The 17,172-nt window shown below is 44.5% G+C and overlaps 1 protein-coding gene across 1 annotated transcript in view; it reads right to left on the bottom strand.

Moving 5' to 3' along the window:
• LOC126175809 (protein Skeletor, isoforms D/E-like) overlaps nucleotides 1-17,172 on the bottom strand; it is a 346,786-nt gene that overhangs the window by 59,551 nt on the left and 270,063 nt on the right. The window contains exons 10-11 of the mRNA XM_049922798.1: nucleotides 4,554-4,729; nucleotides 146-156 (exon numbers count right to left, since the gene is read on the bottom strand). Of these exons, the coding sequence (XP_049778755.1) occupies nucleotides 146-156; nucleotides 4,554-4,729 (187 nt within the window). The remainder of the gene's footprint in view (nucleotides 1-145; nucleotides 157-4,553; nucleotides 4,730-17,172) is intronic.

Genomic DNA, 17,172 nt, shown 5'->3' with positions numbered 1-17,172 from the left:
CGGAGAACGGTCTACCCGACGGGAGGCCCCCGTCACACGACATTTGTTTATTTAGCTGAAAAGCACAGAACTACAGAAACCGATTGTATTGCGTCACAAGTAAATAAGTATAAGCTTCCGAACTGCATCGCTACCAGTAAATGACGTACGTGTTCTCTACAAAATAGTGTCTCTAAACAAATAAAAAAACCAAGGGACGAAGGGAAAGACACACAAATTTAGTACAGCTTTTGCTCGGTTACACTGAGGACAATAATTTTGTAACTTCTACGTGTACAACAGATCACATTTACAAAAGGTGTTCGAAAACAGAGTAGTCTAGCGAAGCCCCCTACCAACGAGGGTAGGAGCGGCAAGCCTAATCGCTGCACGTGTGGCGAGGTACGTCATCTGATGAGATCACATGTTCAACATTTGTCATCCACTTTTGGGGTATTCCCCGAAAATTGCCCCCCCCCTCCCCTCTGTGTCCCATACTGACTTACTTTTCTCAGTGTCATCCACGGCGCTTCAGGGGTTTTCAAGTGTTAATAAGAACCATCCCTGTAGTGACTGCCGCTGGAGTATGACGAGCATCATTGTGGTGCTCCCGATTTTAATAAACGAACCCGTGACGAAATGAGCTGCTCTCCTTTGTTTCTTCTCTACTTGCTACATTACCGCTTCATGGTAGGGAAGAAATGGAAAATATACAATAAACAGCTGCATGACTCGTCACGGCTTTGTTTAGTAAGCGTGAAGCTAGCCCGCCCGGTTAGCCGTGACATCTAACGCACGGTTTTCCGGATTGGGAAGGAGCGCCTGGTTCCCGGCACGAATCCACCCGGCGGGCTTGTGTCGAGGTCCGGTGAGCCGGCCAGTCTGTGGATGGTTTTTAGTCGGTTTTCCATCTGCCTCGGTGAATGCTGGCTGGTTCCCCTTATTCCGCCTCAGCTACACTATGTCGGCGATTGCTGCGCAAACAAGTTCTCCACGTACGCGTACACCACCATTACTCTACCACTCAAACACAGAGGTTACACTCGTCTGGTGTGAGACGTTCCGGGGGGGGGGGGGGGGGGGGAATCCACCGGGGACCGAACCGCACAATAACCTTGAACGAGTGATTCGGTGTCGGGCGGCGCGGAGGGATGAAGTGGACTGCGGTAGTCGTCGTGGGGTTGTGGACTGTTGCGGCTGCGGCGGGGACGGAGTCTCTCCGTCGTTTCTAGGCCCCCGGTTAACATACATAAAAGCGTGAAGCTGTCTCAGGGATGACAAACAAATTTCAGTGGCAGTCCTTACATGAAATCCGTTGCGCAGCACGAAGAGTTATCCTCAAAAAATTCCGATTGTCACTTTCCAAGATGAGTGATGAAATTTACTATACTGCCGGTCATTCATTTGTTCCTCTTCCAGTGCTGGACAGGCACAAGAAGCAAAATTTGTTGCCTGTTATTTTTTATTTATCCTATTGTTGCAATTGTAATGACCGGAAGGTAATTCCCTACAACATACATTCACCGTGGTACAGATTTTGCCCCGTACCACCTGCAAATAGCACAGGAAGGAGGCACAGTGATGCTGGTACATCATGCACTTTCTCTACAACCCGAACAGTGGCTTGTGGAGTAAAGACGTAGACGTAGTGTCATTGCAAGTGTCAGGAAGCCAGTGGCGAAGAGCATGAGCTTGACGGGGTGGATGGTGAGCAAACGGTTCAGTGCATGCTCTTAATTGTGTGTTGATGGGCAGGTGGAATATGCTGCAGGGGACTTCATGTCCACAATCACAGCTACAGCCATCGACCTCCACGTAAAAGATCTTTCTCAAAGAAATTTGACGAATATTTGATCATATTTCTTTGTTAAACAAATATGATAGTACGAGGGTCACTCCAAAAGAAATGCACACTATTTTTGTAAAAATACAGTTTTCATTCTGCATGTGTAAAAGTTTTACAGTGTGTAGATACATCCTTCCCGCTTGTTTTCAAACTTAGTTCAACCCGTTCCCGTGAGTGGCGCCGTCACAGCATGTCTTCTAGATGGATGCTATACTTGACGTTCGTCAGAAGCAACGTGCTGTCATAGAATTCCTGTGCTGTGAAAACGAAACAGTGGGAAACATCCTCAATAGGTTGAAAAAGGTGTATGGAGATGCTGCTGTCGGTCGCAGTACAGTTAGTCGGTGGGCAAGCAGGTTACGTGATGAAAGCGGGCACGGCAATATTGAGGATTGTCCTCGCAGCGGCAGGCCTCGTACTGCACACACTCCAGACAATGTGCAGAGAGTTAACGAATTGGTGACTGCTGACAGATGCATCACAGTGAACGAATTGTCACGCTACGTTGGGATGGGGGAAGGAAGTGTTTGCAGAATACTGGAAGTGTTGGCGTTAAAAAAGGTTTGTGCCAGGTCGGTTCCCAGGATGTTGACAGTGGCTCACAAAGAAACAAGAAAAACGGTATGCAGCGAACTTTTAGAGCTGTACGAGAATGGTGGATATGAATTTCTTGTAAGAATTGTGACAGGTGATGAAACATGGCTCCATTATTTTTCACCAGAAACGAAGAGGCAATCAATGGAGAGGCATCATGCAAATTCACCCAAGAAAAAAAAATTTAAAACCACACCTGCTGCAGAAGTTATGGCTAGAGTGTTTTTTGATTCAGAAGGACTTTTGCTTGTGGACATGATGCCAAGTGGAACCACCCTAAATTCTGATGCATATGTGACGACACTGAAGAAACTTGAAGCTCGACTGAGTCGTGTTCGATCACATCGGCAAAAGCAGGATGTTTTGCTGTTGCACGACAATGCACGGCCACATGTCAGTCAAAAAACCATGGAACACGTATTATGTTCTAGTGTAATGACTTTTCTGGAGACTAGAAATCTATTCTGTAGGAATCAGCATGGGTTTCGAAAAAGACGATCGTGTGAAACCCAGCTCGTGCTATTGTTCCACGAGACTCAGAGGGCCATAGACACGGGTTCCCAGGTAGATACCGTGTTTCTTGACTTCCGCAAGGCGTTCGATACAGTTCCCCACAGTCGTTTAATGAACAAAATAAGAGCATATGGACTATCAGACCAATTGTGTGATTGGATTGAAGAGCAGCATGTCATTCTCAATGGAGAGAAGTCTTCCGAAGTAAGAGTGATATCAGGTGTGCCGCAGGGGAGTGTCGTAGGACCGTTGCTAAATATGCATAAATGACCTTGTGGATGACATCGGAAGTTCACTGAGGCTTTTTGCGGATGATGCTGTAGTATTTCGAGAGATTGTAACAATGGAAAATTGTACTGAAATGCAGGAGGATCTGCAGCGAATTGACGCATGGTGCAGGGAATGGAAATTGAATCTCAATGTAGACAGGTGTAATGTGCTGCGAATACATAGAAAGAAAGATCCCTTATCATTTAGCTACACTGTAGCATTCAGTAACTGGAAGCAGTTAATTCCATAAATTATGTGGGAGTACGCATTATGAGTGATTTAAAATGGAATGATCATATAAAGTTGATCGTCGGTAAAGCAGATGCCAGACTGAGATTCAATGGAAGAATCCTAAGGAAATGCAATCCGAAAACAAAGGAAGTAGGTTACAGTACGCTTGTTCGCCCACTGCTTGAATACTGCTCAGCAGTGTGGGATCCGTACCAGATAGAGTTGATAGAAGAGATATAGAAGATCCAACGGAGAGCAGCGCGCTTCGTTGCAAGATCATTTAGTAATCGCGAAAGCGTTACGGAGATGACAGATAAACTCCAGTGGAAGACTCTGGAGGAGAGACGCTCAGTAGCTCGGTACGGGCTTTTGTTGAAGTTTCGCGAACATATCTTCACCGAGGAGTCAAACAGTAGATTGCGCCCTCCTACGTATATCTCGCGAAGAGACCATGAGGATAAAATCAGAGAGATTAGAGCCCACACAGAGGCATACCGACAATCCTTCTTTCCACGAACAATACGAGATTGGAATAGAAGGGAGAACCGATAGAGGTACTCAAGGTACCCTCCGCCACACACCGTCAGGTGGCTTGCGGAGTATGGATGTAGATGTAGAAGCGATCACAAATCTCGGATGAACAACACTGAAACACCCGCCTTACAGTCCTGACCTGGCTCCATGTGACTATCGTCTCTTTGGGAAACTGAAAGACTCTCTTCGTGGAACAAGGTTTGAAGATGATGACTCCCTTGTGCACGCTGCCAAACAGTGGCTCCAACAGTGGCGGGTATACAGGCGCTGGTTCCAAGATGGCGTAAGGCAGTTGAGAGGGATGGAAATTGTATGGAGAAATGAAAATATTGTTCCTAAAGGATGTATCTGCGCAGTGTAAAACTTTCAAACATGTAGAAAAAAGATGGATTTAAAAAAAAATTGTGTGCGTTACTTTTGGAGTGACACTCGCATTTTATCAGGCTATGGCAACGCGAAGAGAGTAGAGGTATCAACTAGCGCCACAAGTGGCCAGACAACGAAACGCGTTCGAGTAAACCCACAGGGTTCTGCAGATCGAAACTAAGTGCGCCAGCACGAGTGTCGCCTGCTGTGAGGCACTCACCTGGGTGGCGGGTGGCTCCTCGGTGGTGGTGGTGGTGGCTCTGGAGGGCCCGCGGCGGCGGGAGGGAGCGCCCGTGGTGATGCTGGTCGCGGCAGGCGTCGTGACGCGGGGGGCGTCCGTGTCCGGCAGAGGGCAGTTCCAGCGCGGGGAACGCCCGAAGTCGATCAGCACGTTGTCTGCACACCAGAGAGATAACACAACACGTGGACAGGCTGTGGCACGCTGTTCAGCGCTCCCTGTGCAACTACAGTAGAGCGTCGATTATCCGAAGTAATTGGGGGACAGCCCGCATCTCGTGGTCGTGTGGTAGCGTTCTCGCTTCCCACGCCCGGGTTCCCGGGTTCGATTCCCGGCGGGGTCAGGGATTTTCTCTGCCTCGTGATGGCTGGGTGTTGTGTGCTGTCCTTAGGTTAGTTAGGTTTAAGTAGTTCTAAGTTCTAGGGGACTTATGACCACAGCAGTTGAGTCCCATAGTGCTCAGAGCCATTTGAACCATTTTAATTGGGGGACATGGGGACGGAAAACTGGTTTGTTCGGATAATCGAACTGTACATGTGTATTTGCCAAAAAGAAGCACTGTACAGTAAATTTATTCATAAAAACAGGCATCTCTTTTAGTATTACAAAGTAACATACAAAGGCAACTTCAGTAGGAATATACAGGGTGTTACAAAAAGGTACGGCCAAACTTTCAGGAAACATTCCTCACACACAAAGAAAGAAAATATGTTATGTGGACATGTGTCCGGAAACGCTTACTTTCCATGTTAGAGCTCTTTTTATTACTTCTCTTCAAATCACATTAATCATGGAATGGAAACACACAGCAACAGAACGTACCAGCGTGACTTCAAACACTTTGTTACAGGAAATGTTCAAAATGTCCTCTGTTAGCGAGTATACATGCATCCACCCTCCGTCGCATGGAATCCCTGATGCGCTGATGCAGCCCTGGAGAATAGCGTATTGTATCACAGCCATCCACAATACGAGCACGAAGAGTCTCTACATTTGGTACCGGGGTTGCGTAGACAAGAGCTTTCAAATGCTCCATAAATGAAAGTCAAGAGGGTTGAGGTCAGGAGAGCGTGGAGCCATGGAGTTGGTCCGCCTCTACCAATCCATCGGTCACCGAATCTGTTGTTGAGAAGCGTACGAACACTTCGACTGAAATGTGCAGGAGCTCCATCGTGCATGAACCACATGTTGTGTCGTACTTGTAAAGGCACATGTTCTAGCAGCACAGGTAGAGTATCCCGTATGAAATCATGATAACGTGCTCCATTGAGCGTAGGTGGGAGAACATGGGGCCCAATCGATACATCACCAACAATGCCTGCCCAAACGTTCACAAAAAACCTGTGCTGATGACGTGATTGCACAGTTGCGTGCGGATTCTCGTCAGCCCACACATGTTGATTGTGAAAATTTACAGTTTGATCACGTTGGAATGAAGCCTCATCCGTAAAGAGAACATTTGCACTGAAATGAGGATTGACACATTGTTGGATGAACCATCCGCAGAAGTGTACCCGTGAAGGCCAATCAGCTGCTGATAGTGCCTGCACACGCTGTACATGGTACGGAAACAACTGGTTCTCCCGTAGGACTCTCCATACAGTGACGTGGTCAACGTTACCTTGTACAGCAGCAACTTCTCTGATGCTGACATTAGGGTTATCGTCAACTGCACGAAGAATTGCCTCGTCCATTGCAGGTGTCCTCGTCGTTCTAGGTCTTCTCTAGTCGCGAGTCATAGGCCGGAATGTTCCGTGCTTCCTAAGACGCCCATAAATTGCTTCGAACGTCTTCCTGTCGGGACACCTTCGTTCTGGAAATCTGTCTCGATACAAACGTACCGCGCCACGGCTGTTGCCCCGTGCTAATCCATACATCAAATGGGCATCTGCCAACTCCGCATTTGTAAACATTGCTCTGACTGTAAAACCACGTTCGTGATGAACACTAACCTGTTGATGCTACGTACTGATGTGCTTGATGCTAGTACTGTAGAGCAATGAGTCGCATGTCAACACAAGCACCGAAGTCAACATTACCTTCCTTCAATTGGGCCAAATGGCGGTGTATCGAGGAAGTACAGTACATACTGACGAAACTAAAATGAGCTCTAACATGGAAATTAAGCGTTTGCGGACACATGTCCACATAACATCTTGTCGTTATTTGTGTGTGAGGAATGTTTCCTGATAGTTTGGCCGTACCTTTTTGTAACACCCTGTATAGTATGTGGCACAGTTTATTAAACAAAAATATATACATATTACATACGCATTTTGCATGAAAAATACACACAGTATACAAAATTAACGTTTAAAAAAAATCCTTTATTTTGGTCTGTCTATGCTACACGCTTACGAGCAGCTAAGTCACGTACTTTTTTCATTACAGATATCTGAAACTGGTCACTTTCATCTTGGGCTTCAAACCATCGCAAGGCAGTATCTAAATGAGTGAATGCCTCAGAAGCTGTTGGTATACTTTCATCTTCACTTTCTTGAGCACTGAGTGATGAGATGCTCGCGGCGTCATCTTTATCAGTGACAACGTTTACAATCTCGCTGTCCTGCATCATTTGGTGTCCTGGATCTTCATCATCGATATTCATCCATTCATGAACGTCTTCTTCATCACATTCGTGGCAGTCTATTTCTTTTAGCATGCCGAGAATTTCGGACATATCATTCTGTTCGTCATTTTCAATCATGTAAGCTCACGAATCCCGTGTCTTGACTTGAAGCGTTTTAGCCAGCCCGTGCTCGCATTAAAGTTCGAAGGCCCTCCAAGTTTTTCGTTGAACTGCATTGCTTTCTCACACAGAATGGGACCTGAGATAGGTTCTCCTTCCGATCTCTTTTGTGTAAACCACTTGTAAACAGCATCATCTAGATCTGTGTTAGTGGCGAGCTTCATAGTTTTACGGCTTGTTGATCCATCAGTAGAATCAAGCATAGCTATAAAATTTGCTATGCTCGTCTTTTGGTTTTTTATATCCGTAATTGTCGTCTTCCCCACCTTGTACTCATTATATAAAGTGGTTGTAGATTCACCTTCTTCTAACCTTTTAATAATCTCGTACTTGTCCCTCATAGAAAGGACAACACGTTTACGTTTAAGCATTTTGTATCGTCAAGTTCACTTCTTCACGCAGAAGCACACAAGTGGTCGTAACAGAGAACAGAAGGTGACTGTTTGCACCGTGAGAAGCTCTTCTTGGGGGCGCGCAATCCTTCAAACTGCGCGGAGCGGCACGCCTCAACTCTAAGCTGGCGCAGCTGTTGCTGTGAACAGCTTTGATACTGCCGCTACTTCTACTGCCAGTGCCAAGCCGACAGAAGTGTTCTGATTGTTGAAACACAGCGACTGGCTGCTTGGCCGGTCAGCAGCGCCTTGTGAAGGCCCCATTAGAAGCAATGTTCCGCCAGCGGTGGCCCAGTGCGGCGACTACTGTGGGAAACTTGGTTTGGGAGTGAGGGGGATAATGGACGGTAGGGTATGAGAGTAACAGGTGCGAGTGAGTACACAGTTCGGTTAAGCGGGCGTTCGGTTGACCGACGTTCGGATAATTGACGCTCTACTGTACTATCCGCCATGTTTTATGTGGTCAGTATCCAGTTGCTGACAAGTCTTCCGAGCTGTATGGCCACGATCCAAGAAACAGCCAAAAGAATTTGCACTCCGGAACGCCTGAACGACGAATTAAAACATCTGAATCAGCCTTTCGAGAAGAATGACTATTCAAGCAAAGGCGTAAATAGGGGTTTGTGAGCAAATAACATTAGGAAAACTACAGCGATAAAATAAGTTTCTTCAATTTACGTCTATGGCCACAAATTTTTTGTTAACATATTACCGGTTTCGGTCTATAATGACCATCATCAGATCTGCAGCAAAAAATGGGAAAAAACATAAATACACTCGCAGATTGTCTACAGATTAAAAACAATAAATAGACCATAACGAAAAGCACTACTGACATTTCCGCTACGGTCGCAGGTTCGAATCCTGCCTCGGGCATGGATGTGTGTGCTGTCCTTAGGTTAGTTAGGTTTAAGTAGTTCTAAGTTATAGGGGACTGATGACCTCAGAAGTTAAGTCCCATAGCGCTCAGAGCCATTTGAACCATCTGAACTACTGCATTTGTGCGCTGTAAGTATGAAGAGGCATACCTGTTTTATAAAAACAAAGTCCTAATGTACTGCAGCCGTATTGGCATCGTCAAATGTTAAATGAAGCATCATCATCAGCATCGTCAAATATATATAAATAACATCATATGTACGAGTCATGTTGTCAGTAGCATTATTGTTCAAAACAAGCTGCCGTACAGTGGCCACAAGATGTTTGTGTTGTAAGTTCACCAGATGTCGCTAATGTATGCATACACTAGTTTTCAATAATTAATTGAACAGCGAAAATAAAGGGGGGTACAACAATTGAATTTTGTAATGAGCTTATAACGTATAAAAGCCATTACAGTAGTAAAAAGCAATGAAATAGAACACGACGAAAGTAAGATTGTCAAAAAGAGGTCGAGTTAAGAGACAGTAGTTGACGTATGCTTTAGTTCCAATATTCTAGATAATGACATAAGTAATAAACGCCTTTGATAGTGCACAGGATAATATTAAAAACCAAAAAACAAATCGCTAAAGAAGCCACAATGAAAGAAAACATAGTGCTGCACATAATCAGCGCCCTCTGTTATCGCCAACGCCAGAATTCCGCATAGGCGGGAAGTGGTTGGAGGAACGTGACCGCCAGAGGGCCCCTCGTACCCTGCAGCACTCCGTTGCGAGAAAAGAGTGATAAAATTCCGTAACGGTGCATGACCCACATTATCTAGTTAATGCAGACTATGAAATGAACAGAGAAGGAACAAGAAAATTTGGGACCATAGACGTAAATTAAAGAAACTTATTGTATATATGGGTCACTGTTTTATTCGAGACAATGTCGCAGCTTGTGACAGTGATAAAACACAGCGATGGAAGAACATTTTTTCTCTCACCTTTATCAGAGAAGTAACTGATCAGTTCGGCAAGATTTTGCAGAAACATGACATCAGACCAGGTTTAGACCAACTAAGAAAATGTGTGAAGCATTCCGATCTTAAAGCAAAAAAGCCCTACTCTGGTAGCAAATGGAGTAGATAAGATTCCGTGTACTTATGGAAAGCTCTACATTGGAACTATCAAGAGAAGCGTGAATTCAGGACTGAAAAAACATAAAAACCTTTGCCAACGAGGGTATACAGAACAATCTGCTATAGCAGAACATGCTCTTCAGTCAGGAAATTATGAAGTGAAATTTTCCGAAACCGAAATTTTATCTATCTTTCTTTCTTTCTTTTCTTTCGCTTACGCCACAGTCCCCCAGCGATCGCTGGGTTGGCGTGGTTAGAACGGATTTGGCACGGTTAGGTTTAGGGTTGGCCGGATGCCCTTCCTGCCGCCACCCCATACCCCCCAGGACGGAATTAGTGTACCCCAACTGTCTGTGTCTAGTAGAATCCATGGAATAGTGAGAATGTGTTCAGATGTCTGCGAGCCATGTTACTGAGGCGGGATGTGGGGACCACCCGGTATTCACCTAGCGGGATGTGGGAAACCGCCTAAAAACCACATCCAGGCTGGCCGGCACACCGGTCCTCGTCGTTAATCCGCTGGGCGGATTCGATCCGGGGCCGGCGCGCCTACCCGAGTCCAGGAAGCAGTGCGTTAGCGCTCTCGGCCACCCTGGCGGGTCCGAAACCAAAATTTTATCTACTCTGTCAAACTATTATCCACGACTATACAGAGAATCCAACTATACAGAGAATCCATCGAAATATATAAGCACAGTGATGATCGTAACAGGAAAGAAGAAGCAATGGATCTCAATGATTTATAGACAATGACTCTGTAGAATCGACAGGTAAGTTTTTATCTCTGATAGGCGATAATCGATAGTTAACTTTTTCTCTCTGACAAGAGAGTAACATGGTCACGTCTAAACTCGACGACGCCCATTTTACACAGCATTTGTGGCGCTCTCCGACGTTTGGCACGTCAGTCGGCAAGACTCATCATCGTGCGAAGCACCTCCGAAGATGGACGCTCTGGACGAAACTTCAGGAACTTGTAATGTTATGTGAGCCTCACTATCCCTTTTTTAACTAATTTGTGCCTGATTTTATTCTGAGAAGCTCAATAATGTATGTAAATATCGTAAATGTAAATTTGATTCAAAAAGTGCTTGAAGTGAAGTGAAGCGCAGCTGGACAGCAACAAACTCTTTAGCGCGCAATCCCCGCAACGATAGTAGTAGCGAATCTTTGAGTATGGACTCTAAAAAAAAGACAATTATTTAAAAAAAGAGGACTGTTAATCTGTATCTTGTGGATATAGGACGTGTTGCTAGGCCGTCCTCAAAACATATTGTTACATTTAATGAAAATTACAGTTTCAGTGATAAAACCGAGTAAAGTATGTGTAATAGTTGCCAAACATTTATGTATACAAATTTTCTGGAAGTGAAGAATAGAAATATCTTGTTTTTTTGGAAAAGGAGGTGAACTTCATTGTCGTCGCCGGCTATCAATCGACAGAACTGTAAGTGTACGAAGTTCACTAAAATACAGGAAAGGAAATGCATTCTCTATAGTTTTCATTCAATACATAACAAACTCTGATAATTTATTAACTGTAGTAATTGGATTATGTTCTTGTATAATAGTATGGTGCTGAACTCCACCGACCAATTTTGATGCAGCAGGACGTGTAGTTTGTGTGCTAAGCAGTCTCCTTTTCTCACGAAAAGCAGATTGCTGTTTGGTCTTATTTACTTACAACAGTGGCCCTTAGGTATGAAAAGCTACGAAAACTTGGGCTCAAAGCTACCCGCAATACGGCCGAGTAACTAACAGAGTCGCATTTTAAACCTTAAAGAGCAATAACTTCCTCCAAATTATAATACGTCACCAATTGGTGCAGAAGCTGATCATTCAAGGAGGCAGCAACCAAAATTCAAGAACCAGTTGCGACTTTAAGTAAAACTCTCAATCAAAAATCAATCTCTCTCTCTCTCTCTCTCTCTCTTCAAACACATATATAAATATTCGTATTATTAAGATAAAAGTCATTTTATAAACTGAAACGTTTTCTTCGACCACGGCCATACAGCGCGGAAGACTCATCAGCAACTTGATACCCGGTCGCGAAAGACTTCTCTGTATAATAATTACACAGTTATTCTGAAAGCTAGAGAGTTTGTGTACGCTTTTGTAAGCTACATAGTTAGTGAATTTCTTTTCGAAATTGTGTCTCCTGTGTGCTCACTGTATATATGCACGCACATATCTCGAAAATACATTGAAGATTGGTGTACTGTAAGGATTACAGCTATATTTACTACAGTGTCGTCTTTGTGAGTCAGTAATTTACGAAACATACTGATCGTGAAACGTAACTGAAAACGTTTCTGAGATCAGTGATTACCTGTTTAATTAATGTGGGAACGTGGCAATGCTTATTTTAGTGTGTATGCGAAACAAGCAAAACTGTTAACGCTACGGACTGCATGAGTTTAGGCTTTGTTTGGGAAGTGCTTTACGTGGTAGAAGGACTGTGAAACAACGTAGTTCGACTTATACTGTTATTATTTCCTAGTGACATTTTCCATTTTTAAACTGAATAACTTTAATACTTGAAAGGTATAAGAGACATGTGTTCATATTAGACACATGGACCGTTTCATTTTGTAACGAAACGTGTACTGCCGGCATGTGTGGCCGTGCGGTTCTAGGCGCTTCAGTCTGTAACCGCGTGACCGCTACGGTCGCAGGTTCGAATCCTGCCTTGGGCATGATTGTGTGTGATGTCCTTAGGTTAGTTAGGTTTAAGTAGTTCTAAGTTCTAGGGGACTGACGACCACAGATGTTAAGTCCCATAGTGCTGAGAGCCATCTGAACCAATCTGAAACGTGTACTCTATGCATAGCTTCTATGCTCGACTCATACGGACCATAGCCGCAAAATAAACAGAAAGCCCGTTGCCGAAGCCTTACAGTATATATTTTTACGTATTTTCTGTAACTGTTTTGAGTACATTGATTTATTTATTTAATTGTGTAATAAAGCTTGTTGCATCCAAGTTCTCCTTGCCAAGTACCTTAAGACATATGATATACCCAGAATTTCATGACGCTGGAGAATCTAGACAAAGACTTCCATGATACTTTGTATGATTTCCAATACGTCAGAAGCATAACATCGGAAATCCTTGTTGTGATTAAAGACTTAGTGTTTGGATGGAAGCTAATATGAATTACGTCTTTTTTGTGTGAGTGCTACAATGTTATTGTTTCAGTTTTTGATAGTTCCAATAGGCATTGGCCAATAACAGTTTCTGTTGTTTTCTGGAAATTTTAAATGGACTATACTTTCACATTAGAAAATATTAATTAGACAAAGAAAGGCCTGTCATTTCCTGTGAGCAGATAATTTTTTGTTTGAAATCATAACTTCAAGTTGTATGAAAAACAAATAGGGCTAATTACCCTATGAAAGAATCTTCGTATCATTTTGTTCGTGGCTAGTCATTTTGCAAAGTTTGGAACTATATAATGACCAGATGCTAAACTAATGCAGGAGAGAGGTAGTGTTCCTTTCTTTCTTTCGCTACCGCCTTCTCCGCATTGTGCGCAGGGTTGGCAGGGTTAAGTACGGATTTGGCATGGTTAATTTTAAGGAGTGGCCGGATGCCCTTCCTGCCGCCACCCCATACGCCCCGGGACGGAAGTAGTGCACCCCAGCTGTCTGCGTCTGGTGTAAATCGTGACATAGTGTGAATGTGTTTCAAATGTCTGCGAGTCGTGTAACTGAGGCGGGACGTGGGGACCAGTCCGGTATTCACCTAGGAGGATGTGGAAAACCGCCTAAAAACCACATCCAGGCTGGCCGGCACACCGGCCGTCGTCGTTAATCCAAAAATGTTCAGATGTGTGTGAAATCTTATGGGACTTAACTGCTAAGGTCATCAGTCCCTAAGCTTACACACTACTTAACCTAAATTATCCTAAGGACAAACACAGACACCCATGCCCGAGGGTTAGACTCGAATCTCCCCCGGGACCAGCCACACAGTCCACGACTGCAGCGCCTTTAATCGTTCATCCGCCGGGCGGATTCGATCCAGGGCCGGCGCGTCTACCCGAGTCCAGGACACAGCGCGTTAGCGCTCTCAGCTATCCTGGCGGGTCTAGTTTAGCTAGGCAGTGTCTCAAGTATTAATTTCATAAACTTACGAGCATCCAACAACGTCGTTGTACATTGAACTGGCCAGCTGGGCCACCGTGTTGTACCTTATGCCTTTCCACGGCGCGAGATATCCGCCAGGTGCCCTCTATTACCAACGGGCGCCATCCAGCCGCAGGAATAGCCATCTGGTTTAATGACCATTGCCCGGGGTCCCTCTGCTGCCAGACAGACGGGCACCTGCTCTTCGGTACACATAGGGAGGTAACCGCTCGGGCATAAATAGAGCGCTCCATGTGCAGTCAAGGGCTACCACCTTACAGGTAACTGATGATCCCCCACATGGGCTGGCGACCATGTTGGGTAATGGCCGACCTTCCTCGCATGATCCGCACTTTTGTAAAAAAGTAATTTGAAAGGGTAGTGGTCAAACATAGATGTGAGGTCAGAAGAACTTAAGTTAACCGAAATAGGTAGCGTAAAATAAAGAGGGAAAAAGACCACAGCCCCCTCCCCCCGCAAGCTAGGCTGTCAACAGGCAATTTGTCCTAGAGACTAAGACTGAAAAAAGCGTAGGAAAGCATTAAACAATGCAACTGCTTGGGCCCCATGTTCGCCATTCACGTGCTCACATAAAAGAGCTGTGAACCCATTCCTCTTGCTTCTCTCTTGCGTTTGCCCTTCCTGTCATCACTCGTTTTGCAGCTTTAGCACTATTGCCTACTGTCTGCGCTATACGACGGTATGTTGCTACTTTGTCCCTTATGCCAATGATTCAACGTTTCTCAAGGTGTGAAAAAAAGCGAGAAGCGGCACATGCACCGTCTCTTGACATGCTGTGTTGCGATCTCCACCTGAAAAGTTCCAGTACCGTTGGACATACGTAATACGCGTCATGTGCTCACACCACTCTACATGTACATCTACATCAGTACTTCACAAGCCATCTGTCAGCGTGTGGCTGAGGGTACTTCTCGTACCACCAACTGATGTTCCCTTCCCTGTTCTACTCGCGAATGGTGCGAGACAAGAATGAAATGAGTTACATTTCTTCCTTTTAATCTCAGTCATGCCTCTGCTTTTCCTACTATTTGTTTCATGTGGTCATTCCATTTAAAGCCACTCTGGCTGGTTACTCCTAGTTATTCTACGTTAGATAATGTTTCCAGCAATTTGTCAACAGTAGTGTAGTCGTACGGATAGTGGATTTCTTTTCATATGTACCCGTAATGTGTTACGTTTGTTGACGTTAAGTGTGGACTGCCAGACCCTTCGCCATACATCAGTCCTCTGCAGGTCATTCTCCATATCGATACTGCCTTCTGCCGTTGCTGCTTTCTAACAGACAGTCGCATCATCTGCGAACAGTCTTAAAGAGTTTTGGACGCTTTCTGCTACATTTATATACGTTGTAAACAGTAACGGTCCTATCACGCCCTCTAAGGGTGCTCTGGAAATTACCTTTACGTCTGCCGATTTCGCTCCGTTAAGAGCGACGTGTTGAGTTGTGTCTGCAAAGAAGTCTTGAAGCCAGTCACAAATCTGGTCCGATATTCGGTATGCTCGTATTTGTTTTTCACTTAGGTGCGGGACGGTGTCAAATACGTTCATGAAGTCAAGGATCAGGCATCAACCTGAGCAACGTTGTTTATAGTGCTCGAGATCTATGTCATAGAAGAACAGAGCGAGTTGAGTTTCGCAGGATCTTTGTTTGCGGAATCCGTGTTCATTTTTACAGAAGAGATTTTCGTTCTTCAGAAATGCTATAATCGTTTGGTATGAAACATGTTATATAGTTCTACACTAGATTGTCGCCAACGACACAGGTCTATAATTATGTGGGTCTATCTCACAACACTTCTCGAAAACCGGTATGTCGTGCACTTTCTTCCAGTCGCTAGGTACCCGTCGTTGCTCCAGCGAATTAGAATAGAGTTCTGCTAGAAGAGGAGCAAGTTCTTTCGCATGATCGTTGTAGAATCTTATAGGTATCTTATCTGGTCCTGATGCCTTTCCACCAGTAAGCGATTGTAGTTGCTTTTCTATTCCTCGATCAAATAACTCAGTATCTGCCATTTTGACGTTCGAATGATGACTGGAAGTTGGGACCGTTTTAGGATCTTCCTCGATGAAAGTACTGCAGAAGATGGAATTCAGTATTTCTGTCTTCTCTCTGTTGTCTCCCGTTTCGGCACCAGTGTGGTCACTGAGTTTGGCCGGCCGGAGTGGCCGAGCGGTTAAAGGCGCTACAGTCTGGAACCGCACGACCGCTACGGTCGCAGGTTCGAATCCTGCCTCGGGCATGGATGTGTGTGATATCCTTAGGTTAGTTAGGTTTAAGTAGTTCTAAGTTCTAGGGGACTTATGACCACAGCAGTTGAGTCCCATAGTGCTCAGAGCCATTTGAACCATTTGTCACTGAGTGACTGAATAGGTGATTACGATCCGCTTACTGATTTTATGGAAGACCAAAACCTGTTACGATTTTTGGTCGGATAGGCTGACAAAATATCAGAGTCACTGAATGCTTGTCCCATTGCTCTGCCTACGCTCATTTCATCTGTTGGTATGGTTTTTGTATGTGATTAAACTACCAGCAAGAAGCTCACGTAAGGTTTACATATTAATCAACATATCCTACAGTAATTTAGGTAGTGCAGCATCAGTTTGATAGCGTTGGTCGAGGAGTTAATGGTGTGGTGTGCGTACTGTAAGACCTTCAGTACACACACCATCAGATTAATTGACTTGTCGCTCTAACGAAGTAGGCGAGTGTCAGCAATATGGCTCGTGGTCTTATCGTGACTTGTTTATCTTCTGCCGTTAGGTCAGACGATAGAAATGCTACTTGCACGCTTTGAGTAGCAGATTGGCGGTGACCATCTTTAAACAGAACTTGATTAATTTTCACACACATTTATTAAAATAATAACAAGCATAAAAATTACTTAACTTGGTTCTGGATGCTATTTAAAATTGTCAATCTGAAGTTCATTTGGTATTGGTACGTTAATCTTATTCTCACATATATCTCTGATACTTGACAAAAGTGTCTATACATTTATCTTCATGCCTATGTACAGGAATGTGTTAATCTTCTTAGGGGCAGACTGAAACTTGACTATAGACTGGTACAGACTGGTGCAGACAAATGCAGACTCACTAATCGGAGACCTGTACACTCATTATAATACTTCGCACGTTCATGTATCACTGCGCGAGTGTGATCTGCGAGGAGAAAAGGTTCTACGTAAGCAGCAATCTCATTGGCTGCTTTACATATTAATACGCGGATCGGCGGAAGCAGAATTTGGTCCATCTCTATAGCAGCGCCATCTTGTAGTGCGGAGACAGAGCACTGCGCCT

Source organism: Schistocerca cancellata, chromosome 3 (genome assembly GCF_023864275.1).
Source record: "Schistocerca cancellata isolate TAMUIC-IGC-003103 chromosome 3, iqSchCanc2.1, whole genome shotgun sequence".
NCBI lineage: Eukaryota > Metazoa > Arthropoda > Insecta > Orthoptera > Acrididae > Schistocerca > Schistocerca cancellata.
The sequence above is the reverse complement of the archived record's forward strand: the minus strand, read 5'-3'. Positions and strand labels throughout refer to the sequence as shown.